Here is a 13810-nt window from a genome sequence, read left to right on the forward strand (position 1 = left end):
TCCAAAACGTGCCCCCCCCCTCTGCCCCCCCCAGTGTTTAGTTTTCTAAAGTGCCGGGAAATTCTACTCCCGTGTATAAAACCACAATCATTCAAAGGACTTATAAGTTATACAATTCCGAGAGAAAATATACTGTCAGGTAAGAGGGAAAAAGTATGTTTTCACCTGGGAGAAAGTGTATTTTTAACCGGGAATTTTTTTTTCCTTGTCCACATATACACCCTGATTGTAAACCCTCCTTCATTTTTTTTAAGATTTCAGACACTTTAATTTTCTACCAGACTGACTGCACAAGATTTTTTTAGGGTAAAGATTTAATCGTGAGTACTCTGATAACTGAGTACAACGAGTTGGTATGTCTTCAAACAAATGATAAATTGCCATTAAAATTCCAGTTGGTGGCTTCAGTTCCATATTTGAATGCACCATGCATGATATGAAGACTGCAGCTTCCCAAGACAAGTATCCCCTGCAGAAATATTGAGCCATGCTTCCTCTGTAGCAGTCCATAATTGCAAAAGTGTTGCTCATGCTGGATTTTGTGCATGAACTGATCTCTCAATTATGTCCCATAAATGTTTGATGGAATTCATATCGGATTATCTGTGGGGCGAAATCATTCTCTTTAATCATTCAGAATGTTCTTCAAACCAATTGTGAACAATTGTGGCCCAGCGACATGCCACATTGTTACCCACAAAAATTCCATCATTGTTTGGGAACATGAAGTCCAAGAATGGCTACAGGTGTTCTCCAATTAGCTGAACATAACCATTTCCAGTCAATGATTGATTGAGCTGGACCAGAGGACACAGTCCATTCCATATAAACACAGCCCACACCATTATGGAGCCACTACAAGCTTGCACAGTGCCTTGTTGACAACCTGGATCCATGGCATTATGGGGTGTGCACCACACTCAAAACCTACCATCAGCTCTCACCAACTGAAGTTGGCATTCATATGATCAGGCCACAGTTTTTCAGCCATTTAGGGTCCAACCAATATGGTCATAACCCCAAGAGAAGTGCTGCAGACCATGTAGTCGTGTTGTTAGCAAAGGCACTAGCATTAGTTGTCTGCTTCCATAGCCTGTTAACACCAAATTTCACAACCTGCCCTAATGGATATGTTTGTCGTGTGTCCCGCATTGATTTCTATGGTTAGTTCACATAGTGTTGCTTGTTTGTCAGCACTGCTCTAGGTCATTAAATGAAAGCTAGCTGTCACTATGTTGTCCTTGGCAAGAGGCAATGCCTGAAATTTGGTATTTTCAACACACTTTTGACACTGTGGACCTTGAAGTATTGAATTTCATAATGATTACTAAGATGAAATGTCCCATGTGTCTATCTTCCATGTTCAGAGACTGTTAACTCCCGTCATTAGGCCATAAACACATCAGAAACCTTTTCACATGAATCGCCTGAGTACAAATGACAGCTCCGCCAATGCGCTGCCCATACCTTGTGTATATAATACTGCTGCCACCTGAACATGTACATATTGATATCCCATGACTTTTGTCGTCTCATTGTATTTTCTTATGTGATGGTACTATCTTTTTCTCTTAGTGCATTTGTTTCGATGTCTTTATAATAATGTTCAATATTCCATAGTACACCTTGTAATGACTATAGCATCAACATGAATGCTGCTTCTGACTGAGAGATACACTTTCCTTTGGGCCTACAATAGGCTTTTATTGCTTGAGTAATCCATTGCTAGATTTTGGCCTAATGTGAGCTACTTTTGGTGAAAACAGTTTTCAAATAAGGTGAAGACTGTATTAATAAATATGTTGTATTTTTCTTTCATATCATGAACACTGTACACATACCTCAGTTCAAAACTTAGAGAAGTTTCCTGTTGCAGAGATTAGTCCTGACGCCATTTCCTTCATACTCAGCTGTGATGTACTGAAGGTCAGTTTTATGTTCTTTAGGGTCACAGTAACAGTGCTTTGGGTAACACCTTGTAACTTTGATGGCTTTCAACCCATTTAAAGGCAAGATGAATTTGTTTCCCATGTGATGTACCACTTTTTCTTCTTGTGACAGTGGTCAATATGACAAAAACTGGTAAAGAATTAAAAATAATTAGTACAGTTGATGTCTAAAATGCATTTACCTCCGTCAACATCAAACCTACTAACCACCAGCAATATCTCCACTTCGACAGCTGCCACCCGTTCCATACCAAGAAGTCCCTTCCATACAGCCTAGCTGCTCATGGTCATCGCATCTGCAGTGATGAGTAGTCCCTCTTGAAATATACCGAGTGTCTCACTGAAGCCTTCACTGACCGTAATTATTCTCCCAACCTGGTACAAAAACAAATCTCCTGTGCTGCATCTTTCCAGTCTCCCACCACCTCCCAAAGTCCCACTGTCCAGCCACAGAGGAGCATTCCCCTCATAACTCAGTACCACCCAGGACTGGAGTAACTGAATTACATTCTCCACCAGGGTTAAGATTACCTCTCGTTGTGCCCGGAAATGAGAAATGTCCTGCGCACTATCCTTCCCACACCTCCCACACTGGTATTCTGTGGTCCACCGAACCTACACAAACCCTGCTCCCAATCCCTTACCTCATGGCTCATGCCCCTGTAATAGACCTAGATGCAAGACCTGACCCATACATCCTCTTACCACGATGCGCTACGCCTTGTGGCATTCTAGCCCCTGCACACTCTGCCACACAGCGTCTCTCTCTCTCTCTCTCTCTCTCTCTCTCTCTCTCTCTCTCTCTCTCTCTCTCTCGTGTGTGTGTGTGTGTGTGTGTGTGTGTGTGTGTGTGTGTGTGTGTGTGTGTGTGTGTGTGTGTGTTCTGTTACCATCCTTCCTCAGACATAAATTCCTCCTCAGGACTGGCAGCCAAGCATTTGTAAGGAGCCTCAAAACAAGTCCAAAGTATTAAAGTGTTTACAATTGGTACATATGTAATAGAACACCCTGACAGCACCGGCCTTCTACAGTTTGTTTTGTACTCTGTCTGGTAGTTTGCATAACATAATTTGCTGGAATGCTGGAAAATGCACAGCAACAAGCAGATCCAATAAGGAATTCTGCCTTGAACCACGTCACCACTGCTCTTAAAGAGTTTCTCACCTAGCCTTGATTATTCATTGTTTATCACACTTGTGTATAACACCTCCAACTAATCTGCCAAGTTGTGTACCCCTAGCACCTTTATACAGACTAGTGCACATGAAAATTTCATCACTGCAAGGGACAGATGTCATGTAGTTGATCTTAACACATTTGAGAATTCAGTACAGTTTGAAATCACCACATACTGAAGTTGGAAATGCTGAATGTAGACAGACTCATCAAGCAGCAGCAGAACACATACATAAAAGACTGTTGTAATTGGCAAGCTTTCAGAGCCAGTGACTCCTTCTTCTGGCAGCATGGTTGAAGGGTAAGGAAGAAGGGCGAAGGAAAAGAATTGGAGAGGTCCAGGAGTACGGGATGAGAAGGAAAGACTGATACAGTCTTTCCTTCTCGTCCCATATGGTAAGTCTCCCCTGACCCGCCGTTATGGGTGACTTTCCCAAAATTTACCCTTTTCCTAAACCTCACCAGTTCTTTTCCTTTCCCCTTCTTCCTTCCCCTTCAACCCTTCTGCCTGAAGAAGGAGCCACTGCTGCAAAAGCTTGCCAGTCACAACAGCCTTTTATGTGTGTGTTCTGCCACAGCTTGGTGAGTAGATTTTTTAACCATCCAATTAAATAGTTTCATCAATAATTGATAGTTTGGAACCGCGCGACTGCTACGGTCGCAGGTTCGAATCCTGCCTTGGGCATGGATGTGTGTGAAGTCCTTAGGTTAGTTAGGTTTAATTAGTTCTAAGTTCTAGGGGACTGATGGCCTCAGAAGTTAAGTCCCATAGTGCTCAGAGCCATTTGAACCATTTTGAACCTAAATTAACGCCCAGTCCCTAGCAAATGAGATGGGAATTGAAACTGAGGTTAGTAAAGCAAAGCAGAGATTTTTAACGCAATTTTCAAAGGTTTCTTTACAAAGAAAAACCCTGGAGGATTGCCCCAGTTTAATCCTCGTACCACTTAAAATATGAATGAAATAAGTAATAAGGGAAAAAATCTGAAATCATTAAAATTTAAGAAAGCTCCAGGGCCTGATGGAATCCGTACCAGATTCTATACTGAATTTGTGGCTGAGTTAGCCCCTCTTCCAGCTATAGTCTATCATAGATTCCTCAAATAAAACTCTGTGCCCAGTTCCTTGAAAAAAAGCACAGGTCACACCCATCTACAAGAAGGGTAGTAGAATTGATTCACAAAATTACTGTCCAATATGCTTGACATCGATTTGTTGTGGAATCTTAGAACATATTGTGGGCTCCAACATAATGCGAAATCTTGAAGGGGATTACCTCCTCAGTGCCAGCCAGCTGGGATTCTGAGAACAGTAATCACATGAAACCCAACTCACACGTGTCCCACATGACATAATGAAAGCTTTGAATCAAGGCAGTTAGGTAGATGCAGTGTTTTTTGATTTCCAAAAAACATTTTATTCGGGACCACACCTGTGCTTATTGTCAAAAGTACAATCATAAGGGTATCGAATGAAATTTGTGACTGGATTGGAGAGTTTTTGGTAGCGAGGACACAGTGTGTTATCTTGGATGGAGAGTCGTCGTCAGATGTAGAAGTACATTCAGGTGTGGCCTGGGGAAGTGTGTTGGGCCCTTGCTGTTCACGTTGTCTGTTAATGACCTTGCAGACAATATTAACAGTAAAGTCAGACTTTTTGCAGATGGTGCATGGTGCAGTTATCTATAATGGAAAAAAAAGCTACATAAATATTAAAAATATTTTGATAAGATTTCAAACTGAGGGAAAAATTGACAACCTGCTTTAAATGTTCAGAAATATATTATTTTACACTTCACAAAATGGAAAAACTGTTGTATCTTGTGACTATCTTGTGACTATAATATCAGTGAGTCACAATTAGAATTGGCCTACTTGTACAAATACCTGAATGTAACAATTGTAGGAATAAACAGAATGATCATGTGGATTCTGTTGTGAATAAAGCAGGTAGTAGACTTTAGTTTACTGGTAGAATACTAGAAAAGTGCAGTCAGTTTTCGAAGGAGAATGCTTACAAATGACTCATGCAACCGGTTCTAGATATTGCTCAAGTGTGTGTGACTAACAGGGGATATTGAACGTATACAGAGAAGGGCAGCACGAATGGTCACAGGTTTGTTTGATCCATGGGGAAGTGTCACAGAGGTACTGAAGGCTCTTGAAGACAGGCGTAAACAATTCCAAGAAAGTGTACTAACAAAATTCAAGAACTACCTTTAAATGATGACTCTAGGAACATACTACAGCACCCTACGTATTGCTTACATAGGTATCGTGGGTATAAGATTCGAATAAGTATGCACACACGGAAGTGCTCAATCAATCATTCTTCCTGTGCTCCATACGTGAATTGAACATGAAGTAGCCCCAATAACTGGTACAATGAATGTACACTCTGCCATGCACTTCTTGGTGGTTTGCAGAATATAGATGTGGACGAATGTGGAACAGACTCAAAGACATCCTGTTGTCATGAAATTACTTTCCTTGTAGTTTGGATGAGAGCACACAAAGTTTTGATAGTGACTGCCAGGTGACACAGGTAAAGTAGTTGCCGACTGGCTGTATCCCAGATGATCAGTAATGTGCAAAGTGATGCAGTGGTCAGCACACTGAAGTAACATTTTGGAGGAAAGAGTTCAAATCACCATCTGGCCATACAGATTTAAATTGCCCCTCATTTCCCTAAATTGGTTAAGTGAAATGCCAGAATAGTTCTGCTGAAAGGACAAGGCCAATTTTTCTCCCCATACTTTCCAAATCCAACCTTGTCCTCCATCTCTAATGACTTTGTGGTCAATGGGGATGTTAAACTCCAATCTTCCTTCCTTCCATGTGATCAATGGGTGACTCGTTTTTATTTATTTATTTATTGTTGCATGGGACCAAATTAAGGAGAAGTCTCCATGGTCATGGAACGATTCAATACATGGAATTATAACACGATAGTAGAAACAGATAAAATGAAATATAAAAAACATATTCAGGCGATAAGTCTTAAGTTTAAATAAAGGAAATCAACAATGTAACACTGGAACCCGCTTAATTTTTTAGCTCTTCCAGGAGCTCCTTGACAGAATAGAAGGAGTGAGCCATGAGGAAACTCTTCAGTTTAGATTTAAAAGTGTTTGGGCTACTGCTAAGATTTTGAGTTCTTGTGGTAGATTATTGAAAATGGATGCAGCAGAATACTGCACTCCTTTCTGCACAAGAGTCAAGGAAGTGCATTCCACATGCAGATTTGATTTCTGCCTAGTATTAACTGAGTGAAAGCTGCTAACTCTTGGGAATAAGCTAATATTGCCAATAACAAACGACATTAAAGAAAATATATATTGTGAGGGCAATGTCAGAATTCCCAGACTATTGAATAGGGGTCGACAAGAGGTTCTCGAACTTACACCACATATAGCTCGAACAGCCCGTTTTTGAGCCAAAAATACCCTTTTTGAATCAGAAGAGTTACCCCAAAAAATAATACCATATGACATAAGTGTATGAAAATATGCGAAGTAGACTACTTTTCGTGTTGAACTGTCACTTATTTCAGATACTGTTCTAATGGTAAATAAAGCAGCATTTAGTTTCTGAACAAGATCCTGGATGTGGGCTTTCCACAACAGCTCAGGAGGATTATCAGGCCAGGAAAGGACCCACACCTGTCACTGTACCAGAAGGGCTGGGCTATGTCCCAGTGGCATAAGACATGCAAAGATGCCTGAAGGAGACGACATATGTCTGTGTTTGGGCTCTGAAGTCTAACTCTTATAGGGAATGCTATTCATATTTTCCTCGATATGTAGGAGCCAAGGTTGCATGTGAGCAGACAATGCGGAAACCAGTGACGTTAACAGTTTCACTCCAATCGCAGTGACCTGCATTGAACCCCAACTATTGATGTAGCCTTACAGCTGTGGGCGTGAGGTGGCGGTTATACTATGGCACAGTCACAGTGTATGGTCCAGCATCTTTGTGGCTCTGCATTTGACCCTGATCTATCCTGTATGTCACCGTCATTGCAGCATGCCCCGAAAAAGACAAAATTGTCACGGTATCACTGACCTGATTTCCAGAAACGGAACACTATTCGTTTTTCAAAGTTACTCACACAATGATAGTGTGTCATGCCTTTAAGGAAACGTATCATCATCATCATCATCATCATCATCATCATCATCATCGTTACGTATTATCTGAAGACACCACTGATCTGTGTGTTTTCATAACATTTGAGGTATTTATTCTTCAAGGAAGTGTCGGCAGAATGATTTATTTAATCTTTTCAATGTGAGTAATGTCAGACTTTTCTGATGCAGGTGTCTGAAAACATGTCTGAGGATCAGCAGAAACCAAAAGTTGCAGAAACTGAGGAATTGCCTGTGACACAGGTGAGTTATCCACTTTTATGTCACGCGATACTTTCACTTTTTTGTGATAGTCCTCAACTTGTTAACACATCGCTAGACTTGGCTGGTGTATGCTGCATATCTTTCTATGTAACATGATGTAATTGAAGAAGCACTATATTCTGTTCTCTGGGTCAAGGATTTTGGATAAATGAGGGAGCCGCACCTGATTTAAACTCAGTGTCAGGCTGAGGCTGAGTGACAGACTGTAGAAGAGATGTGGGACGTTGCCTTCTGCAGGTAGTGCCGCACAGGCTGAGCTGTCAGACTGCATTGTGAGGCACAGAGAGGAGAGCACTTTGCTTCTCCATCGGCAGCAGTCATCTCGGCAGTAGTCGCCTCGGCTTGCGAATGATACCCGTGCCAAGTAAAGTACAGCTCTCACTATTTGTCACTATTGTTCCAAGGCAAGAACGTAAAATGCAAAAATTCCAACAGTGCCTTAGTAATATGGGTCAGCAAAATATCAGTGTCTTATAACTTTTTGTCCATGGATGGTTGATGTATTTGATATTTTAGTAGAGCATGTTTTACAGATTTCTTTTCCCTTACAATCTGAGTGATTCTTAAAGACAGAATTGCTATACAGGCAGCGCTGGACTATCCAAACTGATTGCAGGCGTATGAAAATGTGGAACTGCAGACATGAACTGAACAGTCGATTCTATAATTTCTCATTTTTTATGCTTCCTAATTGCGGTACTCTCTTCAAACATAGCTCTTCCTTGACATTAACGATCTGAGTCGTGCACAAGAGATTCACTGAACCCAAACATCTTAATTCTCTGCATTTATAATAAAATCTTGGGGATCACTTTAGTTATAACAACTTCTTTCTCTAATATTTTCAACAAGAAAAGTTTTGGTGTCACACAGAGTCTTGCAAGAAATGTCTTTTATTTCCCATCATAAAGGAAACTAATATTTGCTTTTACTTTCAACAGCCTTGAAGCAATATTTCCATCACAAGACGTTAGCTGTGTCTGACAAAAATAATTTACGGTATGTTTCGATGTTGCAAAAGGCATAGTCCATATCAGTTCAGGCAGGCTAGGAAAAAATCTTACCTACATCATCCCGGATATTATTGAATTTAGCATATGTTGAAATGAAGGACTAAGTAAGGAACACACATTTTTTGTTTTCTATACAGCACTCCAAAGATGGCACTGCGCATACCATTTTGAAGATGCGAATTTTGGAAAAAATTTTAAAGTGTTGTATCCCTGGAAGAGTTCCAGATATTTTGCTGTACATATATTCAAAAATGCAAAGCCATAATTTTTTTCTGTTGAGTAGTAGCACATAGTTTACATCTCCTGGAAAGGAGAGCTTCCGCTTTTAGGTTGAACAGTTTTTATAAACAATTGAAATCTTTGCCATACATTAAACCTGTATTATTACCACATTATCACATAACAGGCTCGTAAAAATCAAAACCTCGTCTTTTTTAACAAAATGTTAGTTTTGAAAGATGAGAAAGAGACTCATTTTTCAATCATTTTAAATGGTTCCAAAATGTATGTGAAAGGTCCAAAGACTTAAAGGTTTCAATTTATACAACTTCTGTGGAGTCTGTTTTGTAATGAAATAAGCCGGGTAATGAACTAAAAATGTGTTCCACTGCATCAGTATCTTCCTTTGATATAGAGTGATGCCTTCCTGTTGTACCAATAGAAACTGGAGCACTGACAATCTTCAAAACATTGTTAACAGGAAGTGAGCATTGATGGCATTGTTGCTGTTCTTCAGCTGGAAACCTACATCCAGCATCTGGTCCATGGGGTATCATAAAGTTCACTACAATTTCGTTTAACTCATAACTGATGTCTACAATCTCTGCAGTCCACCAGTCACAGTCATACACACATGTCACAAAAATCCCCTTCTTAGGTTGTGAATCTGAATATTATCCTGCTTTTTCTGAGGTGTTGGCCAAACAAATGAAATTTCTTCTTTCTTGCTCTTTTGAAGTGTGTGCAGTATGAGTTCGCCCATCAATTTGAGTCCAGAAATGTGTCTTCTGAACTCCTTTCACAAGTGTAGTTTGTTTGGACCATTCTTCTTTTTTGGGCTCACTGAAGTCTTCGGTTTCCTCATTGGACAAAAGAATGAGGGCTGTGGATGTGTAAGATTTCATGACACTTGTAAAATCCTCAACATTCTGAATCGCAGCTGTATTTGGTCTGGAAAGATTGTTTTGTAACATGGTGCTTCAACAGGCCTCTTACACCATCAGGAGACCCCTTCCCGTGACCAGTAGCACTGTATACCCAGTCAGTTGGCACAAGCGACTTACTCAATTCAAACAGCTGGTAATACTTTTTAAAATGCCTAGGAGCACCATCAGAAATAATGATGACCTTTTCTGCCCCTCTTTGCAGTTGAAGAATTTTGCACATTGCTAACAAAGCATGTGCTGAGTCATGTCCTATATAATCACTTATAACTGCAACACTTGTGGTCTTGTTTTGAAAATATGTCACTCCCGTAAAAACTGAAATCTGGTCATTACTCAGAAGATACCCTTGTTCCTCTTGTGGGAGAATTACAGACCAGTTGTTCTCAGAAAATCACTGTGAAGCACTAAACATAGTTTTTTAGCCTGTACGCACCCTTTCACTTCTGCAATATGTTGTTTTTGCAATTTCTTTAGATACTGGTGTGTTACTGCTTTCACTGACCATTTACCAAGTTCCTCAATGAAACTGTCAAAGGCAACAGTTTTCTTAATTGGTTTATTTTCCTACCATGTCGCATATGTAATTTCTGCAGAGTTATCTGCTATGTCTATGAGGCCAAGTGTCTGTAAAGACAGTCCTCCCTTTCCAGGGCTGTCACCACATTCTTGAAACAAACAAGTCTCTCACTTACCTCACAGACTACTAATGACTTCACACACCCAACCAAGGTGTCATATGTCATGTACTCCAGTAAGTTCTTCAAAGTTACCTCATAAAGTTCAATATTTGCGCAGTACACACATAACAGACATCTCTAGGTGGGTGTGGAACTAACCACTTAGGTCACAGTGCATCAAATTTTGATCTTCCAATCCGATCTTTGCCGAGGATGTAGAGCATATATTATTACCATCAACTTTCAAATCACCATTCAAAGATAAGGGAAATTAGAGCTCGTACTGAGGCGTTCAGACAATTGTTTTTCCATCGCGCGAACCGCGAGTGGAACAAAGAGGGGGGGGGGGGGGGGGGAAATATGACTTTGGAGCAAATTGTGCCCTCCGCCACACACTGCTTGGTGGCTAGCGGAGTATATATGTAGATGTAGATATGAAGTTGTATAGTTGCTCTTATAAATTGCAAAAGTTTCTTTAATACTGCGAGTCATGTACTTCTTCACTTTCACAACTTTTTGACCTTCAGCTGTTACAATTATAGTGTTTTTTTTTTTTTTTTTTGTTGGCACTCTGGCAAGAACAGTCCCATTTATCTTACAGATAAAATGACTGCACTATTTGAACTTGAGCTGCTTCTACAGGATGACCATAATGGAGATCTGGTCTTCCAAAGACTCCTTTTACAGACCTCGCATTTGTGTACTACTTACTAAGATACTACAAAATTGTTAAGGCTTTCGTGGCCACTTGTTGACAAACTGCCTATTGGCTTCTGTCTCGGGTTCTTTGGCCGACATTCATCTAATGATTTTTCTGACGTTTCGCCAGCACGAGTGGCTGGCATTGTCAAAGCTTCACCCTCCATTGCCGGTGGTGAACTGGAGCCGAGCTCGCGGCCCCAGACTGTATGTACCTGGCGTGCCAACGTCCGAGGGCTTCTCTGCGGTCATATCCGGTGCGGTTCTCCTCTTGCTATCTGCGACGGTCGTTCGCTGCAGTACGGGAAGCCAGGATCCGTTTACCTTAAGGCTTTCCTCTTTCTTGTTCAAACTGTTCTCGTGTTTTTGTATTTCTACAGCTTCTCTGAACATGCGCATGTGATAGTGCTTCTCTACAGCCAGAACTTCCGTATCAGCGAATTTTATTACGTGGTCGGCCTCATTCAGTGCGTGCTCTGCCACTGCCGATTTCTCCACCTGCCCCAGCCTGCAGTGTCGCTTATGCTCTTTGATCCTGGTGTTAATGGATCGTCCAGTCATTCCGACATAAACTTTTTCGCATGTGCATGGTATATGGTATATTCCCGACATTGCAAGTGGGTCTCTTTTCTCCTTCGCCGATCTAAGACACTCTTTGATCTTCCTTGTTGGTTTGAAAATCGTCTTTATGCCATGTTCGCGCAATATACGGCCAATTCTGTCCGTCACCCTGGGAATGTACGGCAGAAAGGCCGTACCCGACATTTCTTTTTCTGGTTCCTTACTTCTCCGAATGTTTCGCTCTGTTACATTTCTAATATAATTTGTGGGGTACCCATTGCTCCTCAGGACAGTTTCCAGGTGTTGCATTTCTCGTTTGAGGTGTTGCGGCTCACATATTCGTCCTGCTCTCGTTACGAGCATACTGATCATGCCTCTTGTCTGGCTCGGGTGGTGGTTTGACAGTTTGTGCAGGTATCGGTCCGTGTGTGTCTGTTTTCGATACACGCTGTGTCCCAGGTTTTCGCCGTCCCTTGTGACCAGCCCACCTAGAAATGGCAGTTTCTCGTCTTTTTCTACTTCCATGGTAAATGTTATGTTGGCATGGAAGCTGTTCAAGTGTCTTAGGAAGTCACCGAGCTGTTCTTCACCATGGCTCCACACCACGAAAGTATCATTGACGTACCTGTACCACACCTTAGGTTTGCAAGTCGTCGAGTCCAGTGCCTGTGCTTCGAATTGTCCCATGAAGAAGTTGGCCACCACTGGACTGAGAGGACTACCCATGGCGATGCCTTCCAACTGTTCCTAGAAATTGCCATTCCACGTGAAATAGCTCATGGTGAGACATGCATGGAAGAGCTTTCTGATGTCTTGCGGGAAAATGGAACCGATGTGCTCCAGAGCGTCACTGAGTGGTACTTTCATAAATAACGAAACAACATCAAAGCTGACCAGGATGTCATTTGGTGCAAGTTTCAGTTTCTTAAGCTTCTCAATGAAATGTCCTGAGTCCTTAATGTATGTGTCGGTCTTCCCCACGTGGCTGGAGGAGAGAGGCCAAGTGTTTTGCCAGTTTATATGTCGGTGAGCGAGGAGCGCTAACGATCGGTCTCAGTGGAACATTGTTCTTATGGATCTTGGGTAATCCATACAGCCGAGGTGGTAGGGCTTCTGTGTTGTGCAGGTTTCTCTGTATGTCTGCCGGCAGAGAACATGCCTTGATTAATCGATTTGTATTCCGAGTGATACGCTGCGTCGGATCTGCGCTTAGTTTTCGGTACGTCGTCGGATCTAATAGGTCTCGGATCTTTTGCTCATAATCTTCGGTCTTCATTAGGACGGTCGCGTTCCCCTTATTGGCAGGCAGTACCAATATACTCTTGTCGGCGTTAAGATTCTTAATGGCTTGTACCTCTTCTTTCTTCAGGTTGCAAGTTGGTGGTTTTGCTCGGCGCAGTATCCTGGCTGTTTCAGTGCGTATTTCCTCTGCCCTTTCACAAGGAAGGGTCTGAATGGCTGCTTCGGTGTTGGCAATGATGTCCTCCATAGGTATAGTTCTCGGGATGATAGCGAAATTCCCTCCTTTTGAAGAACAGACACTTCCTCTTTGGTCTATTGTCGTTCAGTGAGGTTGACCACTGTGTGTGACATGTCGGGACTCGCCTTGTCGGTCTGCTTCCGGCATCTTTCAAACTTTTTCTTCTGTCGCTCGGTGCAGCGCTCGAGTTCGTTCTGCATGCTCCTGTGAGTGATGCTGTCGATCTTGTCCCAGTTGTCTCGATGCATTCTGCTACTTAGTTGATAGAAAATGTCCAGAAGTTCCTGATCCGTTCTTGCCAAGTCTCTCCGTGTTGTCTGTATTCGCTCACGAAGAAAAGCTCGTTCCATTCTGTCGTAGATACGATGTGCTTGGGCGGTGGTAAGTAGGCGCTTACATCTCAAGAACTTTGGTGTAGCACATTCATCTCGGCACCGTGACAGAAAGGCGAGGGAGGACATCAGTCGCGCTTTCTACTTCCGTCGTTGGTCAAGGCGTCGGTACAATCTGCAAAACAATTGCCAACACCGAAGTAGCCATTCGGACCCTTCCTTGTGAAAGGGCAGAGGAAATACGCACTGAAACAGCCAGGATACTGCGCCGAGCAAAACCACCAGCTTGCAACCTGAAGAAAGAAGAGGTACAAGCCATTAAGAATCTCAACGCCAACAAGAGTAT

At 42.0% G+C, this 13810-nt stretch overlaps 1 protein-coding gene across 8 annotated transcripts in view; it reads left to right on the forward strand.

Moving 5' to 3' along the window:
- Positions 1 to 13810, forward strand: part of LOC126416105 (gastrula zinc finger protein XlCGF17.1) — a 172526-nt gene that overhangs the window by 41204 nt on the left and 117512 nt on the right. For all 8 annotated transcript variants that reach the window (XM_050083613.1, XM_050083612.1, XM_050083607.1 and 5 more), the window contains one exon: positions 7444 to 7515. In XM_050083613.1, the coding sequence (XP_049939570.1) occupies positions 7444 to 7515 (72 nt within the window). The remainder of the gene's footprint in view (positions 1 to 7443; positions 7516 to 13810) is intronic.

This window comes from Schistocerca serialis, chromosome 8, assembly GCF_023864345.2.
Source record: "Schistocerca serialis cubense isolate TAMUIC-IGC-003099 chromosome 8, iqSchSeri2.2, whole genome shotgun sequence".
Classification (NCBI taxonomy): domain Eukaryota; kingdom Metazoa; phylum Arthropoda; class Insecta; order Orthoptera; family Acrididae; genus Schistocerca; species Schistocerca serialis.